Raw genomic sequence first — 13,746 nt, forward strand, 5'->3', positions numbered from 1 at the left:
GCCTGCCCCATCAGCTGCTTTCTGGCTGGAGGAGTGCCTGCGCCTCCCCGGAGACCTGTCCCACTTCTGCCGCCCCGCTGGCTCCTCCTCACCTCTTCACCCAGAGGCCCAGATTCCCTCTTCCTTCATCCCTGGAGTGCTCTCAGGAGACGGAATTGGAGGCATCTGAGAGTGTGGGGTTTCTTCTTGACGTAACACCTGCCTGTCCCTTCACCTCCCCTCTTCCAACGTCCCATGAGTGTGTCCCCAAGAGGCTGCTGCCGCCCCTTTCTGCTATTGCCCTGCTCCACGGGGCTGGTGGAAGAGGAAGTGCTAGAACTGATTCGGTCTCTGAAATTGAGACCAACATCCCTGGGGCTAAGCGGAATCTCTGTATGTGTCCTTCCCTGGCCATGTAGGATATGGGGGTCTGGACCTGCCTAGGGGGCCATTCCCGTTTCCAGCCTCCATACAGCACAGTGCCTGATGGTCTGCAGTTCCTTCCCTCCTGCCCCATGCAGCCCCTCCCCTGGCTTCGTATCTTCTGTCACTTCAGTGTGTCACTAGCATGTAGCCAGCACTAACCTGGGATGTGAGGGTGCTCAGGGTGTGAACGGTTCCTCCCTTTTCCCAGACCTATGTGCCCACCGTCTTTGAGAATTACACAGCCTGTTTGGAGACAGAAGAACAGAGAGTGGAGCTTAGTCTTTGGGATACCTCAGGTAAGACTGTGGCCCCAAAGGCCCCTTTCCCACCTTCACTGGCCTGCTGCAGCTGCCGTCATTTAGAAATGGTTTTCCCCTGTGGTGTGGAGGATTATGGTGCTTGCCAGGAAACTGAACATTTCCTTGGTTGTGGGGGTGGTCGGTCAACTCAGTTCAATGGTCCAGAGGTACAGAGCAGACGAAGCCCTGAAGACGCTCTCTTCTCTGGGTCTAGTTCCATCCATCAGAGGGCTGGGAGGATGAGGTGAAGGGATCCATGCATATTCCTGAGAGGCAGCCAGAAGGGCTTCTCCATTTCCACTCCCTGACCCCGAACACACACACACACACACACACACACACACACACACACACACACACTTTTCCTTCTCCAAAGTGAAGCTAATAGGAGGCTGTAGGCGGTGCTGCTGGAGGCAGCTGTGGTTGGGGCAGGAGGGAGATGGACCTGCGTGGTGTGGGGCTATTGCTCAGACTCAGGTTTCTCTCCTGCATTCCATCTCTGGCCACTGCTGTCCGCCTGCCGCCTGCCGCAGCTCAGCCCCACTCGTCACACCGCTGCGGCTCAGGGATGAAGCGATGCATCATCGATGTTATGGAGGGTGGGGAAGATGGCTTAATTTAGGGCATGGTCACATTGTGGATAGTGGCCAGCGGGGTGGCGGGGCTTTGGCGTTGCCTTGGTTTCTCTGTACCCGGGTGAGATAGATGCCGTCTTTTTAGAATGTAGAAAGCAATGTTTTTCTAGCCTCTCCGCTTCAAGCCCTTAGTGCTAGATTATTCTTTGCTTTGATTCTGACCCTCTTCTCGCTCTCTCTTTACTCCAGTTCTTTTTTTAATAGGCTGGCTCAGAGTCATAATTAAGGAGTAATACCAAATAGGAGAAATAAAATAAAATCCACTCCTCCCCCAAAAGGCATAATCAGGCAGAGTTGAAAGAGGAACCCTAAATCACTGGGGCTTTCCTGTTCCATGCCATCCATGTGCTGACCTGCTGCTCCTCTAAAGACCAGTTGTTCCCCGGCTCCAGTTCTGAGGTCTGGAGAGACTGCGGGTAGGGAACGGGTAGACAGAAAATGAGACTTCCTCTTGCTCCCCTCCCATCCATCCAAACAAAAATTCCTCCTGCTGGTGTGCTTCCCTGTGCTGCAGTTCTGGGGCTGGGGATGCAAGGTTCTGGTTATACGGGACTGTGCTACGCTGGCTGGCTGGCACTGGAATGCAGCTTGACTGCATGATGTATGGGTTTTCTCCTGCCATGCCTTCCCACCTCCAGCCCTCCTAGAATTGTACTGCAGCTCCGTCTCTTTTCACTCTCACTGCCCCAGAAATCCCTGCTGTTCCCTCACACCACAATTAGACTGCAGCTCTTGAATCCCAGTCCAGATCATGGAAAACCAGCAAGTGTAGCTCTTATTCCCCATGTTGCACCCCCACCCCCGGTTTCCGAAAGGATGAAGACTATCAGTCAAACTCCCTCTTTCCAATTAGAATCCCATAAGGAAGGAGGAAATGGCAGTGGTGTGTGGGACAGGGCTTCCTAACATTGGGGTTAGGCTCCTGTTATTCACTTGCTGGTCTTAGGGGAGGGGGATTGCTTGGAGCCAAAATGGAGGCCTCCTCCCCTCCCCCTTCCCCAGTACTGCAATGCTCCCTTTCCTCTGTGCTGCAGGGATAAGACCCCCACCCCAGAAAGGGAGTGGGGTGGATTGCCGAAGGATCAGGCAGCCATCCCAATTCCCCTTTACTCCTTGTATTTATTTATTTATTTATGACCAGCCCCCCACCACCACACCCCCAGCTTGGATTCCCACCAGTTTCCATGACGATGTGGTGCAGGGAGAGGGGCTGCTTGCTATTCTGAGCACGGATTGTCTGGGTTCCAAATCCGCTACTGTTCCGTCCCCAGGGTGGAGGGGGCAGACTCAGCCCCTAATGCTCCCATAGCGGACCACCTGGATCTGCAGCGCCTTCTCTCCCAGAAAAGGACCCGTGCTCTAGCCTCTAAATGCCCAGCTACTGGTGTGAGGTCTTTGAGATTGCTTCCCTGAGATCTTAAGGGAATAGGGGCTACAGCTTTCTTCTTGCCCTTTTCGGTGTAGCTGATTTGGGTGGGTAGAGGAGTGGGGCACTGAGTCCTGAATGCTGTTCCTCCCCTGCCAACCGTCTAGAGTTCTGACCCCATGGCAAAGAAGCAGGGCAGCAGTTATGTAACAGGCAGGTTTGTTTCTTCACTAGGGAGACCCTGGAGCAGAAAGGAGCAGAGGTTGGGCAGCAGGCAGACTACAAAAGAGACCCTAATTAAGCACCCCTCATCTCTCTGCAGGGGTTGGGAATGTCTTTTGGGACTCAGAAAACTAGTAGACTTTAAATGAAGCCCACTGTAGGAGACCCAGACAGGGCCAAATACATTCTACCCTCTCTTATTTTGCCCTCTTATCCTTTTTCAGGACTAAGAGTGCTGATGTTCTTGTACTGCCTTCTGGCAAATGGTCAGATCCCCAACTTGCACATGCAATGTAGCACATTCCTTTGGGGTTTGGGTACAAACTTAGGGATCAAGAATGGACTCCCAGAGCCTTCTGGCTTAGGCCCCAGGGGAGAGGAAAATGCCATGGCTCACCATCAGGTCTTTCGTCCCCACACCAGGATCTCCCTACTATGACAATGTTCGTCCACTCTGCTACAGTGACTCGGATGCGGTGTTACTATGCTTCGATATCAGCCGTCCAGAGACAGTGGATAGTGCCCTCAAGAAGGTAAGGCTAGATAAACTCTAAGTCTCTAACCTGGCATGAGAACAAGAAGGAATCTTGGGGACCTTGTCATGTAATCCCCTCTTATAGAACAGGACAAAACCAAGGCCAGGAAAGGAAGAGATTTACTCAAGGCCACGCCATTAGCTGCAGCTGTCAGACCAGGAGCTAGGTCTCCTCACCCCTTTTTTGACCTTTGCCCTTTCCTATACTGCTTTGGTAGAGGCTCAGCATGGGAGGGTGGTGTTGAAGACTCGGGAAGCAAAGGACTGAGAGTCAGAACTTTCTGGCGATGTGGTTTGAAGGTCAAGGATGGGACCTTTTGGAGGCAGCTGTCGTAGGCCTACTGAGACTGGGCAAGCCAGGAAGGGCTGAGCAGAACTGTTGGTAAGAGATGCCTGGGACTAGGTGTCAAGATCTTTCTCTACTGGAGCCCCAGGAGACCTTGTGGAACTAGGCTAGTTTCCCAAAAGATGCTGGGATTTTGTCCTTCCCTTGGGAAGAGACTTATTGCCTTCCCCTGGCATTCTGGATTTGCGAGGCCCTTTGACCTGGGTGAGGGTGCAGGTTCATATCCTCTATGCTTGGCAGAGAGTGTGTGGGAGGAGAATTGCCCCTGTGCTTTCTCTGGTGACTGGGCTGTTGGATGAAGGGACAGGCTTTTGGGTCAACATGCTGGTAGCCCTAGACCTCATGGACAGGAAGATGATGTAATTAGTGCAGTGGGGATGCTGTGACTCAGAGGGAGGACGGGGCTAGCGATAAGAGGGTATGCGATGTTGCCAGCTGGGCTTCTCCCAGTGTCTTTTTGCCATTGACTCCTTTCTCATCCCTTCTTCCTGTTTGGCAACTCAGTGGAGGACAGAAATCCTAGATTATTGTCCCAGCACCCGTGTCTTACTGATTGGCTGCAAAACAGACCTGCGGACAGACTTGAGCACTCTGATGGAGCTATCCCACCAGAAGCAGGCACCCATCTCCTATGAGCAGGTGCGTATGTGTGCATGTGTTTCGGGTGGGGTGGGGAAGTCTACAGGCAGAGGGCTTGAAATAGGGCCTTTGCTCAGACTTCTCCCACTGTTGTAAGAGAGAATTGGGGCGTGTGTGGCGTCAATATTTAGTAAGTAGTCACCTGGATAGAAGTTGGGTACCTATTTACCTAGATATATGCTATAGGTTAACAAGTAAACCCTTCCTGGTGTGTCAGTGTTCTGCGATTGTTTTCTGTGGACCTGCATTCAAATCATTAGAGGTGCTTGTTTGAATTTTAAATTCCTGGCTCTAAACCTATAGAATCACTCTGGGAGAAAGAGAAAGGACTCTGAATTTTAAGTGAGACCATTGGATAATTTCTTATGCACTTGGAAGTGTAAGGATCATTTCTCACTGGAGAGAGGCGGGTGGTAGGGGGGTGGAGAGGGAGGGTGAGAAATCACTCCCAAGGGGGATGGCTATGCCGCATTCCCCTCTCCCCGACTCCCCTCTCAGGACTTTGGGCATGCATATACATGTGTCCAGCATGTTTTTCAAGTCACTGGGTCTGAGACTCACACTGCACAGTTGGCTGTGTGGAATCCAGCTGCCTTAACTGCCACTCCACCAGCTGGCCCAGTAAGGATCATTTCTTTTTTTCTTTTCTTTTTATTTTTGCTATGCGGCATGTTCATTCACAGTAGAGAGACACGGCGGGGGGAGGAGGGATGAGAAATCACCCCTGGGGGGATGGCCATGCTGCAATCCCTTCTCCATTCTTTTGGGATTTTTGAGTATGCATGCACATGCATTCAGTGTAATTTTCTTTCTTCTTCTTCTTTTTTTTTTTTTTTAGAGATTTTTGCTATAGGGCACATGAGCTCACCAGAAAGACAGAGAAACAGAGAGAGAGAGACAGAAAGCGAGAAATCACCCCCCCCAGCGGGGATCGCCATGCTGCTATCCCTTCTCCTCCATTCTCCTCTCGGGATCTTGGGCATGCATGCACACATACCCGGCATGAGTTTAAGCCACCAGATCTGGGACTCAACTACATGGGAGTCCAGCGACATAGCCATTACGACAACTGCTGGCCCAACCCAGTGTAATTTTCAAGCCTCCAGGTCCGGGACTTGCACTGCATAGTCGGCCATGGGGGAATCCAGCCACCTTAACCTCCATGCTCCCTGCTGGCCCCAAAGGTCATTTCTTTAAAGTCAGCATTTCACATTAGAATGCTCTAGAAAGCTCTTAAAAATATAAATGCCTAGGGGCCAGCAGGTTTCATGGAGGTTAAGGTGCTGGACACCCACATGGTCGATCATGGTTCAAGTCCTGGACCTGTTGACTTGAAAAAAATCATGCTGTGTGTATGTGCATGCCCAAGATCCCAGGAGGAGAATGGAGGAGAAGGGTTTGTAGCATGGTCATCCCCCCTGGGGGGTGATTTCTGGCTTTGCATTTCACATCTGTCTCTGTCTCTCTGGTGAGTGCATGTACCCTGTGGCAAAAACCTTAAAAAAAAAAAAAAGAAAAAAAATAAGCCTAGGCCCTATCCCCATAATTCTGATTTACGTGGTTTGGCATGAATGTAGTTTTAAAAGTGTGCCGGGTGATTCTAACATGCAATCAGGCTTCAGCTACAGAGCAATCAGACGGAGTGTGGTGGTGGGAGACTGGCAGTTGGGTCCCACTTGGAGTGGCTCTGGGGACTGTCGACGGAAGGCAGTGTGGCAGCATCACTTTGGGCCACAGCATTAACGACCTCACCCCCTCCTACAGGGTTGTGCAATAGCCAAGCAGCTGGGTGCAGAAATCTACCTGGAAGGTTCAGCTTTCACCTCAGAAAAGAGTATCCACAGCATCTTTCGGATGGCGTCCATGGTGTGTCTGAACAAGCCTAGCCCCATACCCCCGAAGAGCCCTGTCCGGAGCCTCTCCAAGCGACTGCTCCACCTCCCCAGTCGCTCTGAACTCATCTCTTCTACCTTCAAGAAGGAAAAGGCCAAAAGTTGTTCCATTATGTGAAGTGGGAGTTGGAGGGGGAGACAACCCCCCACTTCCTCCCTTGGGGTGCAGAGGCACGGGGAGAGGGAGGATGAGACAATTGAGGACACTGGACACGAGTTTTTCAGATGACCACGGTGAGGGCTTGGAAGGAGACAGGAGTGGGACGAGGTTGGAGCCAGGCCCGGCATGAGGACCTGACACAGAGAGAACCATCACACCCCAAGCCAGGCACTAGGTTGTGGAGGGGGTGGCTGCCCCAGTGCCCTCCACTCCAGAGGAAGGACAGGTGTGGGGGGACAGGGCACCGCCGGCCTCATGGGCATGGGGGCCCCAGGAGCCTCGCCTTCAGCATCATGCCTCTTCCACACAGCGCTTCCATGCAGCCAGGGGAGGGGAGGGGTCTCGGCACCTGTCCCTTCCCCTCTAAAGAGGCAATAGAGGAAAGGAGATGGGGAAGCCGAGAGGCAGCCCCCTCGGGAGCTTAGCCCAGGTGCTTCATAACTGAAATGAGAAGGGCAGGAGCTGGTCGGAGCCAACGAGAAGGAAACCTCATCTTTGCATCTAGCCCCGCCTCGTGGAGAGGTGACATCATACATTCACATGCTTCTCACCTACGTCCCCAGGGTCCAAGGGAGAAGCCCCAGACCCCCTTCTCTTGTGGAGTGTGGGGGTGGTGGTGCTGCAGGGGCAGGGCTGGGTGGGGGTCACCAGGCTTTCTCTGCCCTTAAGGCAGTACAGCTGGCATTTGTTTTATAGACTCTTGTCTTTGGAACCGGGGGGAGGGGGGAGTGTTTCAATCTGTTCTATGTTCTGTGTTTAAAGAAGAAAACCTATTTATTAATGAAAAAAAATATAACACATATAAAGAATTTGGCTCGTCGTTTTGTTTCTTTCTGTGTGTGTTTTTGTTGTTGCTAGTGAGGGTACAGCTGTCCTGGGGCCCTTTCTGTAGGTTATGGGGTGGCTGCCTGCACAGCTCCCTGGCGCTCCAATGGGGAGCTCCTTCCTCTGCCCTAGCCTCACCCATGTCCTTCTGAGCCAAGGAAAATCTCCTGGAGCAGGGTTTCTCCACCTTCCACTCCTGGCATCTTTGACTGGATGGCGCTTTGTGGTGGGGGTGCTTCCCATGTGGGGCAGTTTAGCAGCATTCCCGGCACCTGGCAGGTGCCAGATGTCAGTAGCACCCCCTACATGTCTCCATCCCACATGTCTCCAGATACTGCTAAATATCCCAGGGGCAGTCGCTCCTGGTTGAGGATCATTGCCCTGGTGAGTCTACAGAGAGATGAGGTTGGGGGAAGTCACCAGGACACCCCCGCTGCTGAGATCCCACCCCCAGCAGGTGGATAGAATAAACCAAGACTCCGGAAGGCTCGCAGGGTTCTGGTCTTCTTGGAGTTCGATGAGAAGTGACAGGTGTCTTCATGATCTTCCAATTTCAGTGCCTGATGATGGCAACTCAGGGCCCTTCCCTTTCCTGCTCAGTGACTTACAAGTATTGTGTTCCAAGCTGCGCAGTATAGTGCTAAGAACAGGTTACTATGTACTGGGCACTTACTACGTGTCTAGCAGGGTGCTGAGGGCTTTACTTGCCGTATCTCATTTACCCTATAAATGACAATAGCTAACATTACTATTTAGAAATATTTACTATGAGCCAGGTGTGGTGGTGCTCCTGTAATCCCAACAATCCAGGAGGCTCAGGCAGGAGAATTGGGAGTTTGAGGCCAGCCTGGGCAACATAAAGAGCCCTTGTTACCTTTCTTTTGAAAATTTGGTACAGGGCGTGTATGCTCACCAGAGAGAGACAGAGAAAGAGAAAAAGCACCCACATGGGAAATGTTTATACTACAATCCCATCTCCATTTCTCCCTCCTTTAGGGGTTTTAGGTATGTACACACACTGTACACATATATGTACCCGGTGTGTTTTTCAGGCTGCTGGGTCCAGGACCTGAACTGTGCAGTCTGCCATGTGGGATCCAGCCTCCTTAATCACCATGCCATGCCACCTGCTGGTCAGAAACTTCGATTTTTTTTTCGAGAGTTTTTTTTTTTTTTTTTTTTTTCTACAGGCCGTGTGCACTCACCAGAAAGACACAGAAAGTGAGAAATCACCCCCAGGGGGATGGCCACACCGCGATCCCTTCTCCTCTCAGGATCTTAGGCACGCATGCACACACACCTGGCATGAGTTTAAACCACCAGGTCCAGGACTCGAATCGTGGTCGACTACATGGGAGTCCAGCAACACAGCCATTACACCATCTACTGGTTCTGAAACTTCAATTCTTAGCAGGGGGATAAGGTTTACTATTGGTCAGGAGCACTTACAAGTGCCAATATGCTATTTACTTCTGTGATAACCCTATGAGGGACTGTACACTTTACAGATAGGAAACTGGGCCTGGCCACATGGCCTAGTGGTTAAGAGAGCCAGATCCCACATGGCCTGCTGTTCAAAATTTGGCCCTCAGCAACCTGAAAAACACCCTAGGCATGTATATGTGCATTCCTAAAACCTTGACAGGATGGAGAAATGGAGAAGGAATTGTGGTGTGACCACACCCCTGTTGGAAGGTGCTTTCTCCCTCTCCTTCTGTCTTTTTCTCTGGCAAGCACATATACCCTCTAGCAAATTAAAAGTAAATCAAAACAGATAAGGAAATGGAGGTTCAGAGAGATTAGTTAATGCGCCCAAGGTCACACAGCTTGAGAGTGGGAGAATGGAGGCCAACAGGTGGCATGTGGTTGAGGTGCTGGGCTTCCACAAGGCCAACCACAGCTTGAGTCCTGGACCTGGCAGTTTGCTTTCTCTCTTTCTCCGTCTCTCTCTGGTGAACACACATGCCCTATAACAAATTAATAATAATAATAATAATACATAATTCTAAAAAAAAAGAAAGTGGGAGAATGTGGGTACAAATTCAGGCAATTGGGCTCCAGAACATGCATTCTTTCATTTTTTAAAATTACTTTAATATTATTATTATTTGACCAGAGAAAGACAGAAAGTGAAAAAGCAAGCCACCAGGTCCAGTACTCGAACTTCAGTCTGGTATATGGGAGTTCAGTGTCCCAACCATCACGCCACCTGGTGGTGTAGCCCCAAAGCATACATTCTTTTTTGTTGTTTTTTTTGGGGGGGTTGCCATAGGGCGTGTGTGCTCGCCAGAAACACAGAGAGAGAGACAGAAAGCAAAAAATCACACACACACACACCCCCCCCCAGGTGGGATGGCCACGCTGCAATCCCTTCTCCTCCATTCTCCTTTTGGGATTGTGGGCACGCATGTACTCGCACCCAGCATGAGTTTAAGCCACCAGGTCTGGGACTTGAACTGCGGTCAACTACATGGGAGTCCAGCAACATAGCCATTATGTAACTGCTGGTCCCTATTTAGAATTTTTAAAAAATTTAACTTTATTTATTTATTTTAATTTGACCAGAGCGGGGCAGAGGGAGGACAGAGGGAGGAAGAGAGAGAGAGAGAGAGAGAGAGAGAGAGAGAGAGAGAGAAAGGAAGCTGCCAGGTCTGGGACTTGAACCATGGTCAGTCACGTGGGAGCCCAGCACCTTTAACCACCACACCACCTACTGGCCCCTCATGGTTGACCATTATCCTGTGGATCCCTTACTGCTAGCCATGGTGAATCTAAATAGGTGATCCCCACTGATGGTCCTTACTAGAGCACAGTTCCTCTGTCTCCATCACCAAATATGCACTTTTTTTTTTTTGGAGATATTTTCGCTATAGGGTGCGTGCGTTCGCCGGACAGACAGAGAGAGACAGAGAGACAGAAAGCGAGAAATCACCCCCCAGGGGTGATGGTCACGCCGCAATCCCTTCTCCTCCATTCTCCTCTCGGGATCTTGGGCACGCATGCACATGCGCCCGGTGAGAGAACTACTGAAGCCAGATAAAAAGTATCCTTTAAGCTCAGTCTTTCACATGTGTCATGGGAGAGGTATGTACAAGTACTAGAGACTTCTACCACTATGAACTTGGATGAGCTTTGTCATCTTTCTGGGTCTCAACTTACTCATGTTTAAAGAAAGTGAAGATGATACTTTTAAAAGAGCATGGGCTCTGAAGTTAGTGAACCTGGAGTTAAATTTGGGTTCCATTCTTTTAACTATGTGGCCTTTGAAGGCATCATTTCTCTTGGCAACAATCTCCTTATCAGTAAAATGGAGATTATATCCATCTTGGGCTGTTGCGTGTCCAGTCCAAAGTTGGGCAGGTAAAAGATTCTCTAGTAGCAGTAACCTGCAGCGCTTAAGGTTTGCAGCCTTTTCAGTCTGAGTTTCAGTTGGGTTTCCATCCTGTGAGTGGGGAGCCCTCTAGTGTTCATTAGATGAATGACAGCTATACAGTCCTATTCCTTAGGTTCTCCCTGTGGTAGAAGTGGAGAGGTCAGAGGCTACACAGTTCTAGAACACAAGAGCCCAACTCCCCGGGTTACCTCGGACCATTGTGACTGGTGCTCAGGGCTTTAAGAATTTGGGTCTATACTGAAGCTCTGCTTGAGAAGTAAAAACATATCAGAAAGAAAAGCCAGATCCCCAGCCGTGTGGGATTGACACAACAGGGCTGACGATGGGAAAACAGGAAAGGAGGCACTAGAGATTTCTGGATATCTAAACTATCCCAGCAGTCGCAATTGTTTGCTTATTTACTTTGTACTGATAGAAAGAATTATGAACTTGTGAGACCAAAGAGAAACAATGGGAGAAACAATATGACTTGGGGTGAAAAAGCTCAGTGGAGGGCTCAGGTGGGGGAACGAGGAGAAAGAAAGCCACAAAACTAAGACCGACAGCTGGCCAGATTCCAAAGGGCAAGAAAATGAGGAAGCCAGGGTCCTATTTGGAATGTTGAGAAAACAGGTGTCACAGTCCAGGAAATATCATCCTTCCGGAAGGCCTCTGGAATCCACTGTGTGAGCTCATTTCGAGTTGTCACAATAATGAGGCATTCACCTCCTTCAGGGCTGCGGTTCCTAACATGTTCTCCTGCGCTTCGGATAGTTCTTCACAATGAAGAGTTGTGCTGCCCTTATTGTGAAATACCAGGCTACTCCAGAAAGCCAATCTATTAATAGCTTGTCCAACTGTAAAACGGAGGTAATAATCTATTGCACGGGGTATTTGTAAAAACGCTTTTCCACAAACAGAAAAATATTTGTTGCTACCGCAGTTGTTAGTTATAATTACGAGTTATATTTATCTCAGGGAGCCCCTAAATCCCTCCGCTGGAAATCATGGGCCAGGATAGCTCCTAGGAAGACTAGCAGATTCTGGGAAGGCTGCGCCGCGGGAGAAGCGAGTGCGGGAAGCCCACTCACCGGAAACCATTCCTCCCGCAGACGCGAACGTCTGGGAACCACATTGCCCAGCAGACCTCGAGGCCACGGCCGGCGCTCGCGCCGTGCATTCTGGGATCAGTAGTACCTGGGCCCCATTGTTGGCCTCCGTCGTCCAGCACCAGGAACTCGCTTTCCCGGCTTGCCGCGCGGCCCGGGGGGGTGCATCTCCGCGACCAGGAAACGGGAAAGATGGCGGCTGCTCGGCGACGTTGAGGCCGCGTTGGGCGGTTCAGATTTAGTGTGGTGAGTCCCAGGCGGTGGAGGCGGTCCCCGAAAGCTTGCAGAGGGGGCGAGTGTTGGGGCCTGGCTGTGGCTCCTGCTTCTGGGACTAGGCGGAAAAGAATGGCTCAGGGCTGGGGCACGAGCCCGGGCAGCTCTGGCGGGCAGGAGCGAAGGGGCGCGGGCCCCAGAGGGAGTGTTGGTTGCTGGGGGCACGGACCACCTCCCTGGACCATGTTAGGGTTGCAGACCTTTGGCCACAGGCACAGTGCCAGCGATACCTGCAGCCTGACCTTATTCTATCGTGCTTCCAGTAGCCCTTGGCTTCAGCCGAATCGGAACTTTGTTTTTTCTCGCAGAACCCCGTCCGTGCTTTCCCGCCTCTGCACTGTCTGCATTACTTCTTTGACCGGGAATTGTTGATCTCTCAATTACATATCTTTAAATTCTATTCACGTATAAATTAGGCTCAAGAACTTCTTCTGCAGAGCCTTCCGAATCCCGTTTCACAAATAAAAGGACACTACTTCCTTACTCTTTCTTCAAATTAGTACTTCTTCCTCGCCTTCATCTTGGTGTGTGTGCTATACCGTCTATTTCTATTATTTATTTACTGTTTTTCAGGTTTTGGCTGTGGGGCCAGTGGGCTCACCAGAGATAGTAAGAGGGAAAGTGAGAAATCACCCTCCAAGGGGAGGACTGTGCTGCAGTCCTTTCTCCTCCAGTTCTCTTCTTGAAATCTTGGCACATAGATGCCTGCGTGGTTTTCAAGCTGCTAGGTCTGGTATTTGAACTTCAGGCGCCCATGTGAGAAACCAGCTTTAACCACCTTGTCACCTGCTGGCTCCCCTCCCCTCTATTTCTAAAACTTACTGTGGACCGGATTTCCTTTTGTAACTCATGCAACGTCATGCCTTGCATACAGTAGATGTTTGAGAAATAGGTAACTGAGTTTAAAAGAAAGAAAGAAAGAACTGCCCCTGTATCTAGCAATTTGACAGGACTGCTGCTGGGAAACATGACAGTTGGCCTGGTTATCCATAATAAAAGTTGCCTTTATTTACCTCCTTGTTATTCTCACTTAGCGTTTTCTTCCATACTTCTCTTCTTGGGCTTCTGCTCTCTCCATGCCATTGAAACAGATTCCGTCAAGGTCACCAGCATCTCCAGATTTCCAAATCCAATGGTAACTTCTCTACCCGACATTTCTTCTCCACTTCAGTGGTACTTGACATGTTGAGCACACTCTCTTTGAAAAAATATTTTCAAATTTTTTGCTGCAGTACTTTCCATGTCGATTTCTTTTAGTTTTTTTTTTTTTTTTTTTTTTGGTCTTTTCTCACTGGTTGCTGCTTTTCTCTCGTCTTCAACTCTGGCTCCTCTGACCAGTAAGTGTAGGCGGTGCCAGAACTCAATCCTGTGTCCTCTATTTTCTTTTTTAACTGCCTACATAAGTAATATCAGTTAGTGCTCAATGGCTTTAAAAACCGTCTATGTGTGATGACTCATATTTTTGTCTCCAAATCCTCTCTTCTGAGTTCTAGCTTTGCATTTCCTTCTGTCTTCTTGGAGTCTCCATTTGGTTGACTTACTGACATCTCACACAGCCTGGCCTCCTAAATCTTTGTTCTCCAGTGTTGTCTGGTTGGCTCACTAATAGCGCCACTAATAGGTTGCTCAAACCATAAATTTGGCAGCTATCTTTGTGTCCCCTCTTT

General features: G+C 50.1%; 2 protein-coding genes across 3 annotated transcripts in view; both read left to right on the forward strand.

Annotated features, from left to right (window-relative positions):
• Nucleotides 1–7,308, forward strand: part of RND1 (Rho family GTPase 1) — a 9,408-nt gene extending 2,100 nt beyond the window's left edge. The window contains exons 2-5 of the mRNA XM_006168219.3: nucleotides 614–701; nucleotides 3,351–3,460; nucleotides 4,313–4,447; nucleotides 6,212–7,308. Coding sequence (XP_006168281.1) covers nucleotides 614–701; nucleotides 3,351–3,460; nucleotides 4,313–4,447; nucleotides 6,212–6,457 — 579 coding nt within the window. The 3' untranslated portion in view covers nucleotides 6,458–7,308. The remainder of the gene's footprint in view (nucleotides 1–613; nucleotides 702–3,350; nucleotides 3,461–4,312; nucleotides 4,448–6,211) is intronic.
• A 4,617-nt stretch (nucleotides 7,309–11,925) lies between these two features.
• The window catches only part of DDX23 (DEAD-box helicase 23), a 17,420-nt gene continuing 15,599 nt past the window's right edge, over nucleotides 11,926–13,746 (forward strand). The window contains exon 1 of one of the 2 annotated variants that reach the window (XM_027768141.1): nucleotides 11,926–12,052. The gene's annotated coding sequence lies outside the window, so the exon portion shown is untranslated. Of the gene's footprint in view, nucleotides 12,053–13,397; nucleotides 13,417–13,746 lie in introns of those variants that run through there. The other variant, XM_014584091.2, reaches the window with a different exon arrangement.

Source organism: Tupaia chinensis, unplaced genomic scaffold (assembly GCF_000334495.1).
Source record: "Tupaia chinensis unplaced genomic scaffold, TupChi_1.0 Scaffold145652_1, whole genome shotgun sequence".
Lineage (NCBI taxonomy): Eukaryota > Metazoa > Chordata > Mammalia > Scandentia > Tupaiidae > Tupaia > Tupaia belangeri.